Source organism: Carcharhinus amblyrhynchos, chromosome 6, assembly GCF_965287045.1.
Source record: "Carcharhinus amblyrhynchos chromosome 6, sCarAmb.v2.hapA, whole genome shotgun sequence".
In the NCBI taxonomy this organism is placed as follows: Eukaryota; Metazoa; Chordata; class Chondrichthyes; order Carcharhiniformes; family Carcharhinidae; genus Carcharhinus; species Carcharhinus amblyrhynchos.
This window is the reverse complement of record NC_137329.1, coordinates 73,466,562-73,483,428: the sequence shown is the minus strand read 5'-3', so window position 1 is coordinate 73,483,428 and position 16,867 is coordinate 73,466,562. Positions and strand designations below refer to the sequence as shown.

The 16,867-nt window shown below is 44.9% G+C and overlaps 1 protein-coding gene across 1 annotated transcript in view; it reads right to left on the bottom strand.

The window, feature by feature from the left end:
- The window catches only part of LOC145344004 (V-type proton ATPase 116 kDa subunit a 4-like), a 90,927-nt gene that overhangs the window by 45,826 nt on the left and 28,234 nt on the right, over window positions 1–16,867 (bottom strand). Inside the window, exons 5-6 of the mRNA XM_080190651.1 lie at window positions 14,532–14,657; window positions 6,270–6,367 (exon numbers count right to left, since the gene is read on the bottom strand). Coding sequence (XP_080046777.1) covers window positions 6,270–6,367; window positions 14,532–14,657 — 224 coding nt within the window. The remainder of the gene's footprint in view (window positions 1–6,269; window positions 6,368–14,531; window positions 14,658–16,867) is intronic.

Below are 16,867 nucleotides of genomic sequence, written 5' to 3'. Positions count from 1 at the left end.
ATTTGCACAATGTGAACTCCCATAAACAAAGTGATAATGAGCAGATAATAAGTACATAGGCATTGAGCAGCATAGAAGATTGGAACATTCTCCGTATTAATTAAAAGGCTGTGCTTTCTGCCAATGCTGTGAATGCGCAGTCATATTCTAATAAATGGCCCCAGTTAATGTTCACCATCTTTATGGGGCAATGTGCAAAGCACCTGTACGATCATCATTGTCCCAGAGCAGTCAGGAGAGAAGGCCTGGCGCTACGTCTGGAGTTCAGTATGGAGGTTGCCAGTGACCTGGAACACCACAGCGATGGGGAGAGATCCATCAGGTGGATCACAGAACATAACAGCACAGTACAGGCCCTTCGGCCCTTGATGTTGTGCTGACCTGTGAAACCAATCTAAAGCCCATCTAAACTACACTATTCCAATATCATCCATATGTTTATCCAACGATGACTTAAATGCCCTTAACGTTGGCGAGTCCACTACTGTTGCAGGCAGGACGTTCCACACCCTTACTACTCTGAATAAAGAACCTACCTCCGACATCTGTCCTTTATCTATCACACCTCAATTTAAAGTTAAGTCCCCTCATGCTATCCATCACCATCCGAGGAAAAAGCCGCTCACTGTCCACCCTATCTAACCCTCTGATCATCTTGTATGCCTCTATTAAGTCACCTCTTAACCTTCTTCTCTTTAATGAAAAGAGCCTCAAGTCCCTCAGCCTTTCCCCATAAGACCTTCCCACCATATCAGGCAACATCCTGGTAAATCTCTCTGCACCCTTTCCAATGCTTCCAATCCTTCCTATAATGCAGCGACCAGAACTGTACGTAATACTCCAAGTGCGGCCACACTAGAGTTTTGTACAGCTGCAACATGACCTCATGGCTCCGAACCTCAATCCCTCTACCAATAAAAGCTAACACACTGTACGCCTTCTTAACAACCCCATCAACCTGGGTGCCATGCAGATAGACACCGAGATCTCTCTGCTCATCCATACTACCAAGTATCTTACCATTAGCCCAGTACTCTGTATTCCTGTTACTCTTTCCAAAGTGAATCACCTCACACTTTTCCACATTAAACTCCATTTGCCATCTCAGCCCAGCTCTGCAGCTTATCTATGTCCCTCTGTAACCCACAACATCCTTCCACACTGTCCACAATTCCACCGACTTTAGTGTTATCTGCAAATTTACTAACCCATCCTTCTACGCCCTCATCCAGGTCATTTATAAAAATGATAAACAGCAGTGGCCCTAAAACAGATCCTTGTGGTACACCACTAGTAACTGAACTCCAGGATGAACATTTCCCATCAACTGCTACCCTCTGTCTTTTTACAGCTAGCCAATTTCTGATCAAAACTGCTAAATCATCCTCAATCCTATGCCTCCGTCTTTTCTGCAATGGCCTACCATGGGGAACCTTATCAAACACATTACTGAAATCTATATACACCACATCAACTGCTTTATCCTCACCCACCTCTTTGGTCACCTTCTCAAAAGAACTCAATAAGGTTTGTGAGGCATGATCTACCCTTCACAAAAGCATGATGACTATCCCTAATCAAATTATTTCTTTCTAGACGAATATAAATCCTCTCTTATAATCCTTTCCAAAACTTTGCCCACAACAGAAGTAAGGCTCACTGGTCTATAATTACCGTCCAGTCTTCTGGCACTATTTCTGTAGGCAATGACAACATACAGATCAAAGCCAAAGGCTCTGCAACTTCCTCCCTAGCTTCCCAGAGAATCCTAGGATAAATGCCATCTGGCCCAAGGGACTTATCTATTTTCATACTTTCCAGAATCACTAACAACTCCTCATGAACCTCAATCCCATCTAGTCTAATAGCCTGTATCTCAATATTCTCCTCAACATCATTGTCTTTTTCCTGTTAGAATACTGACAAAAATATTCATTTAGCGCCTCTCTCTTCAGGCTCCACGCACAACTTCCCACTACCGTCCTGACTGGCCCTAATCTTACCCTAGTCATTCTTTTATTCCTGACATACCTAAAGGGTTTTCCTTGATCCTACCTGCCAAAGACTTCTCATGTTCCCTCCTGGCTCTTCTTACCTCTCTCTTTAGTTCCTTCCTGGCTAACTTGTAACTCTCAAGCACCCTAACTGAGCCTTCACGTTTCATCTTTACATAAGTCTCCTTCTTCCTCTTCACAAGAGATTCAACTTCTTTAGTAAACCATGGTTCCCTCGCTCGACCACTTCCTCCCTGCCTGACAGGTACATGCTCAAAGACACACAGTAGCTGTTCTTCAAATAAGCTCCACATACAATTGTGCCCATCCCCTGCAGTTTCCTTCCACATCCTATGTATCCTAAATCTCGCCTAATCGCATCATAATTTCCTTTCCCCCAGCTATAACTCTTGCCCCGCAATATATACCAATCCCTTTCCATCGCTAAAGTAAGCGCAACTGAAATGTGGTCACTATCACCAAGATGCTCACCTACCTCCAAATCTAACACCTGGCTTGGTTCATTATCCAGTACCAAATCCGATGTGGCCTCACCTCTTGTTGGCCTATCTACATACTGTGTCAGGTAACCCTCCTGCACACATTGGACAAAAACTGACCTAAAATACTCAAACTATAGCTTTTCCAGTTAATATCTGTAAAGCTCAAGTCCCCCATAACAACTACCCTGTTACTTTCGCTCCTATCCAGAATCATCTTTGCAATCCTTTCCTCTACATCTCTGGAACTTTTCAGAGGCTTATAGAAAACTCCCAACAGGGTGACCTCTCCTTTCCTGTTTCTAACCTCAGCAGACGAGTCCTCATCAAACATCCTTTCTGTCACCGTAATACTGTCCTTGACTAACAATGCCACACCTCCCCTGATCTTACTGAAACATCTAAACCCCAGAACCTGCAACAACCATTCCTGTCCCTGCTCTATCCATGTCTCTGAAATGGCCACAACATCGAAGTCCCAGGTACCAACCTATGCTGTAAGTTCACACACTTTATTCCTTCAAGCTTCAGTGGGTGGAGCTCCCCCTTGAGACTAAGAGCAGTGGCGGATGGTTCTGGGAGCACCTGACCCTCTGGCCACAATGGCAGGATCTCAGTAGATTCTGTGTTTGGAAACTCATTAATTAAGCACAGGTGAGTTTCCCTCCAACTTTTCTCAGCAGCTGATTTAACTATCTACCTTCAGCAGGTGGGTTCAAAGATCCCAGAGTCATATTTAAATACCAGTCCAGTTTATTCATGTCACTCATGCCCTATCTGGACCTCTACCCACTGAATTTCGCGCCTTCATCCATTCTCTTCCAGTAAATGGTGTTGTATCCATTTGACTCCCTTAATTGTGAGCTTTTTGTGCAGCTTTGTCAGGGTCTAGCTTCCCTCCCCTTTGCCTTCCATTGTTCATCATCCTCATACTTGCTCCTCTGCCTGCCACCCCCACACTCCTTGTACAGCCCTGCTTCCACATTGCTCCCCTGGTCTTCATCAGGCCACACCACCCGGACTCACCCTCAGTCTTTTTTGTAGTGGTGGAAAGAGTCCCGCAGCACAGTTCTGTTCAGATAAATCACTGCCACATGGCACCTAGGGGAGAAAGAGATCCCTGTACTCCCCAAGCCCAGGGTGCTGCGCTGCTCTGACTTGGTGATACAGCAAGATCCATGGGTCCAGCAGCACGATGCTATCCATGAAGACCAGCTAGGCATGGAGATAGAGGCAGGAACCAAGCTTCCTTGGCAGAGTGATGTACAGCACATCAGTAGCAGCACAGCACAATGGCAGAAAGTCACTGCATTCACCCCAAAGTTTCTGGTAAACCGAGGACCGTCTTGTGCATTCCACTCTTTAGCAATTAATTTTGACGCTGACGTAAATTTTCACTGGCAAGGCATGGTGGCACAATGGTTAGCACTGCTGCCTCAGTGACAGGGACCCAAGTTCAATTCCCGGCTTGAGTCACTGTCTGTGAGGGTCTGCATGTTCCCCCAGTGTCTGCACTGGTTTCCTTCGGATGCTCCAGTTTCCTCTCAGTCCAAAAGACGTGCTGGTCAGAAGCACTGACCATGCTAAATTCGCCCTCAGTGTACCCAAAAAGGCTCAGTGAGGCAACTCAAGGATTCTCACAGTAACTTCACTGAAGTGTTAATATAAGACTACTTGTAACACTAATAAACAAACTTTAAAACTAAATTGGAAGACATGACAGGATGTTGGCAGGCAGCTGTTTTCAATGAGCATTCATGTGTTGTAAATGGGATTTGTGCCACCTGTCAGCAGGGAGTGGGACCTGTCACCTGCCAGTGGGAGAATTATAATGGGATTTTCTGACTTTTTGACTTGCTCCTGCCCCCAAACCCATCATGGGCTGGTTGGGAAAATCCTTCCCAGTGTCTTCAAGGACATTTGTCATCTTTCTTCAGTGGTGGGTCAGTGATACTGGAAACCTATTAGAATATGCAGTGGAACATGTGCCAACATGGAAGACAGCGTAAAATTCCTGGATGCATATTACACCGGGGATGAAAGGTATGCTGTGTTTTCCCATCAGCCTCCACAGTGGGAAACACACCACATCCCCTGCCACAGGAGGGGGCCACTCCTTATTTAGGTACCCCTTAGTACACATGTACATTTTCCAATTCAGATGCTAGACAATTTCTTCCAATGTGAGCATACACTGAAAACTGTTTATGAGCAACTTAGTGATGAGTACCAAAACCATCAAAACTGAGTTGAGCCATGCCCTTTATGCCCAGTGAGGAGATTAATGTTCCAGGAATCCGACCAGAGTCAAAAGAAAAGTCTGAAGAGATGAAAAGAAAGGTCCGGTGTTAACCTAACATATCTCTCAAATCCCATGGTGATGTCTTTAACATCAATTTAAGTTGCTGTAAACTTTTGGAATTTTCATCTATGCCCTCAGTACAGGGGAAGCAGGAGGGGGTTGGGGACAGGGTATCAGGAAGGTAATTCCCCCAATAAAGCAGATCACAACGGTCCTACATCTTATAGGAAATTTTCACTGGTGTTAAATTTTAATTGATAGAAATATAAACCGTGCTTTACTGGATTAATTTCTTACTGAATTAGTTAGCAAACAACAGGTATTCCATTGAATGCTTACAACTTTTGTCAAGGTTCCATTAAATTTCAGTATTCTTTCCTCTGTGCTTTTCTTGGTCGCCTCGTTGTCAAAAGGGCATGAAAACCCAAAGTTCCAATCCAAGCCAGACAGGGATCTTCGTGAATAGATTTTCTGTTTGCCTACTTTCTCTCTAGAGGAACATCTCAATCATTGAAGTCCACAGAGTTTAGGCTCTGGTTGGAAAATGCCAAGGATTCTGGACCCCCACGTCAGTGCCAGGTAATGCCTGCAAATTGGACCAACTGCTGCTAGTTCCGGTAGGCCTCCAATATCTCGAATGGGGTTGTGTTTACCTAATTATCTGGAATTAAAAGACCCAATCCCTCCACATCGCATTAATGTGGCAGGCTGATCGGCCAATCCTCAGTAATGTCCTATCCCATGGACCTGTCTGATTCATATAATGGCTTCCTGTGTCGACAGGAGGGTGAACAAAATACAGGAAGCTGAGTTGCCCCAAGATTGATCTGGAGTCTCCAAAAATTAAAGAAGAGTTCCCTGGACACTATGCGTGCAATCCAGGTCAGTTGGACATGAAAATAAATTATTTTTTAAATGTTTTTCTTTAGCTACAAAAATATTAGTGGGAAAAGTGGTCGCTTGACTGGCAGACAAGATTTGTCCAATCAGGAAACAGAATGTTAGTATCCAATTGCTATGAAACCGAACAAGCAATGGCCAAAATGGGAGACTAGCAGGGAACATTCAGAGTTGGTGCCGTTCCAAGCACTCTACATGCTATTCACTGGGTGAACTCCAGGAGTACTCAATTGGAGGTTCAGACACTTCAATTCTTGCCATCCTAATGCTTGTGTATTTAAATAAAAGGCTACATCGCTATGGGGAAATTCCCTGCACTCATCTCAAACAAGTGGAAACCCTACTTATAACGGTTTCTTCATTGATTTAGGCTCAAGAATTGAACATTGTGATGGGGGCCACGTGACTTAAGCTGATACTTATTTTCAATGTGGTCATTTAAAGTACACGTAACAATCTGTTACCTGGACACAAAGGCTAGAAAAACTTTGGAATCGGCCTAAGTATGCAGAGCAACTGAAACCGTAAGTGCCTTCCTGAAGCTGCAACAGGTCACCATTGTATTTCACTTACCCCAGCCTACCAGGAGCAATCACTCCGCTCGCAGTCTGCAGTTCCAGTAGGTGCATTGTGTCTTCACTGAAGAAATCGTCCGTTAAATTTGCTTCAGTCTGTGAAGAGGAAATCTCTAATGACATACAGTGGCAGAACAACTTGATGGAACTTGACACAATACTCAAGATGGAGACTGTGCTTTTCTGTTGAACTACAAAAAAATCAGGTGACTGGTGAATGGCAAATCTGTGACGCTATTTAATGTCAGAACACCCTCAATGGACTGGATGGTGGAGAGAGCTTTCTGTTCAGCTGGGTCTTCGGAAAATTTCTTTTTGTGAATTTATGACTCAGCCATTGCAAATATTTTTAATAATGTAACTGTAACACAGATGGTGTTCTGTAGCATACACAAGTACTAAATTTCTGTCTGTTATGCCTGCATAGAACCCCCAAAGTGCAGGAGGTGGCCATTCAGACCTTCAAGCCCGCATTGACAACAATTGCGCCCAAGTCCTATCCCTGTGACCCTGCGTATTTACCCTGCTAGTACCTCTGACACTAAAGAGCAATTTAACATGGCCAATCAACCTACCCTACATACCTTTGGATAGTATAATGGGGCTGCAAATATTTTTTTCCCCATTGCTTCAGTCAAGGAATGATTAGTGAGAGATTGTGTCCCAGATAATTGGTAGACTGCAAAAAAGCTCCAACAGAATTGAGCACAAGCTAAAGTTTGAAGCTCAAAGGACATGTTAACAATTTGCATAGCAGCAAATCTGGGAACTTTTTTTTAAATATTTAATAACGCTGTCAAGCCTCTTAAGAATATTTTTCAAAGCGATCACTTCTCATTCTTCTAAATTCCAATGAGTGATGTCCCAACTTGTTTAATCTTTCCTAATAAGGCAATCCCTCCACACCAGAGATCATCTCTGGGGACAGTTCAGTATGAAATAATATCCTTCCTTATATAAAGGGATCAAAACTATTCTCAGTCCTCCAGATGTGGTCTCACCAGTACTTTGTACAGTCGCAGCAAGAGTTCCCTACTCTTATACTCTAACCTCTAACATTGCACGAGTCGTCCTGATTACTTGTTGTACCTGTGCGCTAGCTTTCTGTAGTGGTAGCACAGTGGTTAGCACTGCTGCTTCACAGCTCCAGGGACCTGGATTCGATTCCCAGCTTGGTCACTGTCTGTGTGGAGTTTGCACATTCTCCTCATGTCTGTGTGGGTTTACCCCAGTGCTCCGATTTCTTCCCAAAGTCCAAAGATGTGCGGATTAGGTTGATTGGCCATGCTAAAATTGCCCCTTAGTGTCCTGAGATGTGTAGGTTAGAGGGATTAGTGGGTAAATATGTAGGGATTATGGGGGAAGGGCCTGGGTGGGACTGTGGTCAGTGTAGACTCGATGGGCCAAATGGCCTGTTTCTACACTGTAGGGTATCTATGATCCATGAAGTGACCTCAAATCCCTTTGTATTGCAGCTTTCTGCAGTTTTTCTCCATTTAATATGTTATTTTGTTCTCCCTTCTACAAATGAACAATTTCAATTTTCCCACATTAACCGCCATTTGCCATCTTTTTGCCCACTTACTGAACCTATCAATACATTTTTCTAAACTGTTTGTATCCCCCTCAACTTGCTTTTCCTCCTATTTGTGTCATCTGCAAAGTTGGCTTCAGTACATTCACTTCCTTTCTCCGAGCTTTCTGGTTCTTTCTGCAGTCTTGCTGGGGCCTGCTGATGTTGCCAAAGCTGCTGACCCTCTGACTGGGCCTTCAGTCCTCATTACATCGTTGGTCCAAACACAGGCAAAGGAGCTGAATTCCAGAGGTCATTGTTCTCCGGAGCAGTGTACTGGTGGCTGGTGAGTCTTGAAATTGCGATTTACTTCATTTCTTCAGTGTATTGCCGGTTCGCGAGGTTTTTGTTTGTTTTCGCTTTCCGTAGCGGGACCTAAGCGCGGGGCCAGTCGGGAAGGAAGCGCGGGAGTACAAAAAGAAGGCCGCAATAGACAGTGGGCAGCGGAGCGAGGAGGGTGCAGAGTGAGTGCTGCAAGGGCTTTGGCTCACAGGGCTTAGGCACGGTGAGTTACCGGTCCAATTTTACCATCTGTGTCCATAATTCTAAGGGTGGTCAAATAAATGGCAGGGTCCTTGAGGAGACATGTCAGCTGCGTTAGGTGCAATATGTGGGAGTTCCTGGAGACACCACGTCTCCCGAAAGTCCACATCTGCACCAAATGTCTGGGGTTGCAGCGTTTGAGGGCCCGGGTTAGGCAATTGGAGCCAAGGCTGGAAGATTTATTTTTAGTCAGGGAGAATGAGGCGATAATGAATAGGAACCACCGTCACGTGGAGATCCCAGAGCCTGGGGGGGGGGGGGGGGTGGGGTGGTGGGTGGGTGGGTGGGTTACGGTTAGGAAGGGGAAAAAGAAGAGGAGTAATGGTCCAAAGGCTACCCCAGAGGTAGTCTCCCAAGATATCAGCGGTAAGGTGACAACTGGGGTGGAAAGGGCAAGAGAGGAAGACCAGAATGCCTCAGAGGGAAGGAAGGGGGCTGGATGTGAGATAGTGGTGGAGGATGGGAGGGTTAAAGGAATTGATAGGCAGTTCTGTGGGCAAAAGCAGGACTCCAGGATGGTAGTCTGCCTCCCTAGAGCAGGGTTACAGGGTGTGTCAGAGAGGGTAAAGGGAATCTTGAAGGGCCAAGGGACCCAGGCGGATGTAATTATACACGTAGGAGAGAAGGACGTAGGAAGGAAGAGCAGGGGGGAAATACGTAGGCAGTTCAGGGAGTTGGGGGCCAGGCTGAAGTGCAGGGCCTCCAGGGTGGCGTTCTCTGGGCTGCTGCCAATGCCCAGTAATAGCAGGGATAAAAATAATGAGATCCAACAGCTGAATGCGTAGCTGTGGGATTGGGGCAGGATAGAGGGTTTTAGTTTTGTAGACCATTGGGAAGTCTTTGTGAGGGAAGGGCACTTGTACAAGTGGGATGGGGAACATTTAAATGGGAAGGGCACACATATTTTAGCTGGAAGGTTAGCTGGAGCGTTTCGGCAGGGTTTAAACTAATATGGAGGGGGGGTGGGGAGGAGACAGATAGCTCAGTAAGCACTGGGAGTGGGAGCGGGTTGGGTGACAGGGTAAGTCTAGATGAGAGGAAAATCTTCCAGGAGAAGGAGGATCCGAGTGGGCCTGAGGGTCTTCAGTGCATCTGTTTTAATGCGAGGAGTGTGACGGGTAAGACGGATGAACTTAAGGCCTTAATGTTCGCGAGGAATTTAGATGTGGTGGCAGTGACGGAGATGTGGTTAAAGGAAGGGCAGGACTGGCAGCTAAATATTCCTGGGTATAAGTGTTTTAGGCATGACAGGGGAGGGTCAAAAAGAGGAGTTAGGGAGCACATCACAGTGGTGCAGAGGGAGGATAATAGAGGGGTTGGGAATTGAGTCTCTGTGGGTGGAGTTGAGGAATAGGAAGGGAGCGATTACTATGCTAGGGGTGTACTACAGGCCGCCCGACAGCCCACGGGCAGTGGAAGAGGGTATATGTAGAGACATTTTGGATAAGTGTAGGAAGAACAGGGTTGTTGTAGTGGGAGATTTTAATCTCCCTGGGGTGGATTGGAAGGTGCCTAGAGCTGGGGGTTCGGACAGAGGGGAATTCGTAAGATGTGTACTGGAAGGGTCCTTGGAGCAGTATGTAGATAGCCCGACTAGAGAGGGGGCTATACTGGATTTAGTTCTGGGAAGTGAGCCGAGTCAGGTGGTTGAGGTTGCAGTAGGTGAACATGTGGCTAATAGTGACCACAACTCTGTCTACTTTAGGATACGAATGGAAAAAGATGAGTGCCGTCCTAAGGGGAGGGTGCTAAATTGGGGGAAGGCTAGATACAGCCAGATTAGGTCGGAGCTTAGGGATACAGACTGGGATAGGCTGTTGGAGGACAAGTCCACATTAGGCATGTGGGAGTCTTTCAAGGGAAAACCGAAATGGGTGCAGGAAAGGCATGTGCCGGTTAGGAGGAGGGATGGGAAAGGTAGGATTAGAGAGCCATGGATTACTAGAGATATTGAGGACTTGGTCAGGAAGAAACGAGGGGCGTATGTCAGGTCTAAGCAACTGGGAACGGAGAGAGCGTTGGAGTAGTACAGAGAGAGTAGGAGGGATCTCAAAAGGGGAGTTAGGAGGGCAAAAAGGGGACATGAAATGGCCTTGGCAGGTAGGATTAAGGAAAATCCAAAGGCATTTTGCTCCTATATTAGGAGCAAAAGGGTGGCTAGGGGGGAAAAAAAAAATTGGTCCCCTCAGGTACAGACGAGGGGAATTGTGCTCAGAGTCCAAGGGAATGGGGGGAGATCCTGAATGAATACTTTGCGTCGGTATTCACAAAGGAGAGGGGCTTGATGTCTGGTACGGTCATCGAGGGAGCTGTAGACCAACTGATAAATCTCCAGGGCCCGATGGCATTTATCCTAGGCTGCTTAGGGAGGTGAGAGATGAGATTGCTGGGCCTCTGACGCAAATCTTTGTCTCTTCTTTGGACACAGGTGAAGTCCCAGAGGACTGGAGGATAGCGAACGTGGTACTGTTGTTTAAGAAGGGTAGGAGGGATAACCCTGGTAACTATAGGCCCGGTGAGTTTGACGTCAGTGGTAGGCAAGTTGATGGAGAGGATTCTTAGGGATAGGATATATGAGCACTTAGAGCGTTGCGATCTGATTAAGGATACGCAGCATGGCTTTGTAAAGGGGAAGTCTTGCCTTACGAATCTGGTAGAATTTTTTGAGGTGATGACAAAAACGGTCGACGAAGGACGAGCCGTTGATGTCGTTTATATGGATTTCAGTAAGGCGTTTGACAAAGTCCCTCATGGTAGGTTGGTAGAAAAGATTAAGGCTCATGGGATACGAGGCCAGGTATCTAGATGGGTTGCTAAGAGGAGACAGAGTAGTAGTGGAGGGGTCCTTTTCTAGCTGGAGGTCTGTCACTAGTGGTGTGCCGCAGAACTCAGTACTGGGACCTCTTCTCTTTGTAGTATATATAAATGACTTGGAAGAGGGAGTAAGTGGTGTGATCAGCAAATTTGCTGATGACACAAAGATGGCTGGATTGGTGGGCAATGAGGAGCAGTGTCTGGCAATACAACGGGATATTGATAGGCTGGTATATTGGGCAGATACATGGCAAATGGAGTTTAATCCGGATAAATGTGAGGTGATGCATTTTGGCCAGAATAATGTAGGGGGGAGTTATATGATAAAGGGTAAGCCCATAAAGAGTATAGAAATGCAGCGAGACCTGGGGGTGCAAGTGCACAAGTCTTTGAAGGTGGCAGTACAAGTGGAGAAGGTTGTGAAGAAAGCCTATGGTATGTTAGCCTTTAAAGGAAGGGGTATAGAGTATCAGAGCTGGAGTCTAATGTTGCAGTTGTATAGAATGTTGGTTCGGCCGCATTTAGAGTACTGCATCCAGTTCAGGTCACCTTACTACCGGAAGGACGTGGAGACGCTGGAGAGAGTGCAGAGGAGGTTACCGGGATGTTGCCTGGTATGGAAGGACTGGGTTATGAGGAAAGATTGAGCAAATTGGGGCTGTTTTCCCTTGAAAGACAGCGACTGAGGGGGGATCTAATAGAGGTATATAAAGATTATGAAGGGTATAGATAGGAAATAGCTTAGAGACACACAGTACGAAGGGCCATGGGCTTAAGGTGAGGGGGCAAGAGGTGTAACACGGATATTAGAGGGAGGTTTTTCACACAGAGGGTAGTGGGGGTATGGAATGCTCTGCCAAGTAAGGTGGTGGAGGCAGGCACGCTGGAGTTGTTTAACAATAACTTAGACAGGCACATGAGTGGGTTGGAGATGGGAGGATATAGGAGATTGTTTTAAATAAGGTTCATTAGCATTGCGACATCCCTGGTAATGTAAAAGGATATGGTGTGATAATAATGTTTTTTCTCTTTTAATTCACAGGTTTTAAGTCGGTCCGCCTTGTTGTCCGACGAGGGACATACACGCGATGGGTCGTACTGGGGCTGCTCTCGAATGTTCGAGAGTGGCCTAGTGCTTCATGTCGTTAGTGTGTGCTTAAACTGGGCCACATGCTGGGCAACACAACAGCTCAGTGACTATCATTGTTTGCTGTGCAGACACATGGATTTGGGCCAGTGTCTGTGGGAGTTTGCGCATTCTCCCTGTGCTTGCATGGGTTTTGTCCGAGCGCTCCAGTTTTCTCCCACGCCCCAAAGACATGCTATTAGGCTGATTGGAGGTAATAAATTGTCCCTAAATTAGTTTCCCTCTATGTGGATTGCCATAAAACAATAGATAAGGGTCATGGGTGGAGGGGGGTACTGGTAATGTTAAAATGACGGCGGGGGCTCGTTGGGCTGAAGGGCCTGTTTCCCGGGCTGTCTTTGGTCTTTGAGAATGACTATCTGTGGCACTAAGGCAACATTTGGCCAAGTGTGGTACCAAGGAGTCTTAAAATGGAAATCTATCGGAATCAGGAGGCAAGTTGCTGCACTAGTTGGAATCATGCCAAGCACAAAGGAAGACAGATATGGCTGATGGAGACCAAACATCTCAGTTCTGGGACATTGCTGCTATACCTCCTCAGTAGTGTTCTAGGCTCAACTACCTTCAGCTACTTCATCAACAACCTTCCATCCAATATAAGATCAGAAGTGGGATGTTCACACAATGTTCAGCACCATATATGACTCCTCAGATCATGAAGCTGCTCATGATCATATGCAGCAAGATTCAGGTTTGAGCTGATAAGCAGCAATGGCCATTTCCAACAAGTGAGAATCTATCACTCCTTTGTATTTAATAGTAATTAACAACTGCTGAAAGATTCATCAACATCCTGGAGGTTGCTACTGACCACAAGCTTAACTAGGCCAGTCAGACATACACTGTTGCTAATCCACAGTTTAGAGCTTGAGAATTCGGCCACAAGTAACTCTCCTGATTCCCCAACATCAGTTCACCATTTACAAGGTATGAGTCAGGTGTGTAATGCAATATCATCCACTTTCCTGGATGAATGCAGTTCAAGAAGCTCATCAAAAGAACAAAGAAAATTACAGCACAGGAACGGGCCCTTCAGCCCTCCATGCTGCTTGACTTAATTAAAACCAGCAACTCTTCCGGGGACCATACCCCTCTCTTCCCATTCTATTCATGTACTTGTCAAGATGCCCCTTAAAAGTCACTACCGTATCTGCTTCCACTAACTCCCCGGCAACGAGTTCCAGGCACCCACTACTTTCTGCGTAAAAAAAACTACCTCGTACATCTCCTTTAAACCTATGCCCCCCAGTAATTGACTCTTCCACCCTGGGAAAAAGCTTCTGACTCTCCACTCTGTTCATGCCTGTCATAATCTTGAGGACTTCTATCAGGTCTCCCCTCATCCTCCATCACTCCCATGAGCACAAACCAAGTTTCTCCAACCTCTCCTCATAGCTAATGCCCTCCATACCAGGCAATGTCCTGGTAAATCTTTTCTATACCCTCTCCAAAGTCTCCACATCCTTCTGGTACTGTGGTGACCAGAATTGAACACCATCCAGAACAAAGCAGCATTTGATTGGCACCCCAAATACTGCCTTAAACTGGTGCACAGCAACAGCAGTGTAAAACACATATAGGATGAACAGCAGAATGCACCAAGGCTCCTTTGATAGCACCTAAGCCCACATCTCTACGACCTAGAACAGTAAGGGAATGCATGGATGCATGGAAAGACCATAATCTGCAACTTCCTCTCCAAACCACACACCTTCCAGACTTGGAACAGGATTACTATCCCAGGGTCAAAATTCTGGACCTCCCCACCAACATGGTACATGTACCTACACCATTTCAAGAAGATGGCTCTCCAACACTTTCAGAAGGGAAATTAGATATGGATAACAAATACCAACTTTGCCATCACTGCTTACATCCCATAAAAAGAAAAAAAAATAGTCTGTCACAGATAAAATTATACTGTCTCACCATCCACCTGTAGGCTTAGGACCTGCTTTCAGTCCTGGCAGTGGGACAACCTAGAATTTGGAAACAGCCCGGTCGATGAACTGGTGGATAATTTACATGAGTTTTAGGCAGGTTTTTGTTTTGCCTTTTTGATTATTTCACCAGACTCTAAGGAATTCCTCCATGTACTATTTACGTGGTGATATTGTAAACTCTTAAAATGATAATCCATCATTCTAGCGCGCCCTCAGAGTACTGTTTGTGCTTAAACTTGCCTCAAAAAAGTCCTGTGTTTTTTTCAGCAGATGTTTGAGTTCAGTGAGTTCCAGAAAGTTCTGTTTCAGAGTTTGCTGGTTCTGATTCACTTCCCTCAAATCATGCTCCAGTTTTTCGAGAACGACCTATGAAGAGATAAACAATGCACGAGTCTCACTTAGCTACTTAATGACTCAGTATAGTATAGAAACAATAACAGAGATCACAACAAGGTAATCATTGCATCTCAGATATTTATGCGTTTGTGTCAGCCCTAAACCACTGTGAAGCTATTGATTTTAACTTTGGCTTTGCTCTCTGTACCCTTTAATACTTCCCTCATCAGGCAATAACGTTGGAGAGAAGAGATGCTAGGATTCAGCCCTTAATCTATGTTTGCTATCACATATTCACACAACAAGAAGAACGGATATAACAGAGGGAAGAAAAGGTGCAGAAATTGGTTTATTCAGCAGGCTTACAGACATGAGAGAGCCAGTGCAAGGTTGGGGAATGTACAGAGGTGGACACATTTTTGAGGGCAACTGAATTACATTTCACGTGGGAAATAACTGAGCCAAGAAAGGCAGGCTAGGTACGGACCTAGAGAAGAAACATTCAGGGATTAGAGATGGGAAACAGTGCGATCAGGAATAGCAAAGAAATGGCAAAGGAATAATTACTGAAAACACCAAGGTACTTATTTTTAAAAATAGGAAATGTAGGAAAGCCAATGTGGTTAGCCAAGAGATTACACAAACAAACATTGGCACTGTCCAACACAGGATAAAAGTCACAGCAATAAAGAATACATCCTGGACAAGGATAATTTTCAGAACACAGAAGATATTGTAGACATAAAATGACTTCTTTATTAGTTAAATAAATAGCCAGTCGCAGTACAAAAACAGCACATTTTCTGACAGTACACTAGAAAAAGAAAACTGGAGGGAAAACACGATGGGAGGACAAATGCAGGTCTTTTATAGAATGGCAGCTACCTGCATGGAGCTATAGCAGTAATCCTAAGGTCAGAAGGAATATTGACAGGACATATACTGACTCAAATATAAAAAATAGACATACGTTTATACAGTGCCTTTCATGATCTCAGGATATTCATTTACAGCCGATATATTTTTGAACGGTAGTCACTGTTGTATTGTAGGAAATGCAGCAGCCAATTACCAGCATTCAGGATGCCTCAAAAAAAAAGTTATAATAACCTGTTTCAGTCATTTAGTTGAGGGATGAATATTGGTCAGGGCACCAGGCAGGGAATACTGTCCTGCTCTTAGAAAACAGTGCCCCAAAATCTTTAACGTGTAACCAAGGGCAGTCAGGACCACAGTTTAATTTCTCATCTAAGTTACCCACATTCATTTATCCAGATAAGATAAATGCCACAGTAAGAATGATGGAGGCTTTAAAATCCACAGAAATGAGAATTGGCTCAAAATCAAAGACAGTGAATGACCTTCTCATGTATACTCCAAGTATTTGAGATAGAAGGGGAGTTTACCAGAAGAATTCAAATGATGAATGAGTAGCTGTTTGCTAAGTACAAGGAAAACAATGTTATCTGCATAAACAACTGGGAATCATTCCAGAACAGATGGATTATACCTAAACTAATTAGGGATAAAGAGACTGGGGAAAAACATTAAGACAGCAATAGGGGACTATTTAAACTTGTCGGGTTGTAAGAAAGACAGTGAGGATATAGGATCCCAGTCAAGACAGATTGTAGGGGGATAGATTAGCCAATAGGAATGGAGAGCAGGTGAAAGGAGGACTGGGAGACATGAAACAGTACTTCAAAGATTTGTCCAGTCCAGTCCAATACCAGGCTCCAGATCTGGCCAACTTAATTCTGGCAAAGTGTGATGTCACAGGAAAACAGGTAGCTGATTGCTAAGTGAATGTTTTCCTAACTTGTTCAAACATTTTACAGTTACAAAAATTACCCGAGTTAAAATTTCTGGAAGGGTTTACTAATAGTATTAAGGCTTATTAGATTGGCATGAGTATTTCTTATTTATTTTGACTAGGAAATTTCAGGGCTAGGAACATTAAGGAAAAGTTAATCAGCAAGATCATTAATGAATTAAATGCTGTAAAGGTGGCACAGAATGTGATGATCGATGGCTGCAGAATATGGGAACTTGTGGACAGCTGAGAGATTCAGGTCAAACACTTCTGTGGCAAATACCTCCAGCTGGAGGAACTGCAACTCAGTCATTGAGCTGAAGGCAGAGCTGCAGACACTGTAACACATCAGGAAAGTGAAAGTTACCTGGACACTTTGTTCCAGAATCTGGTCACACACTGAAGGTGGTCTTATTTTATCCATGAT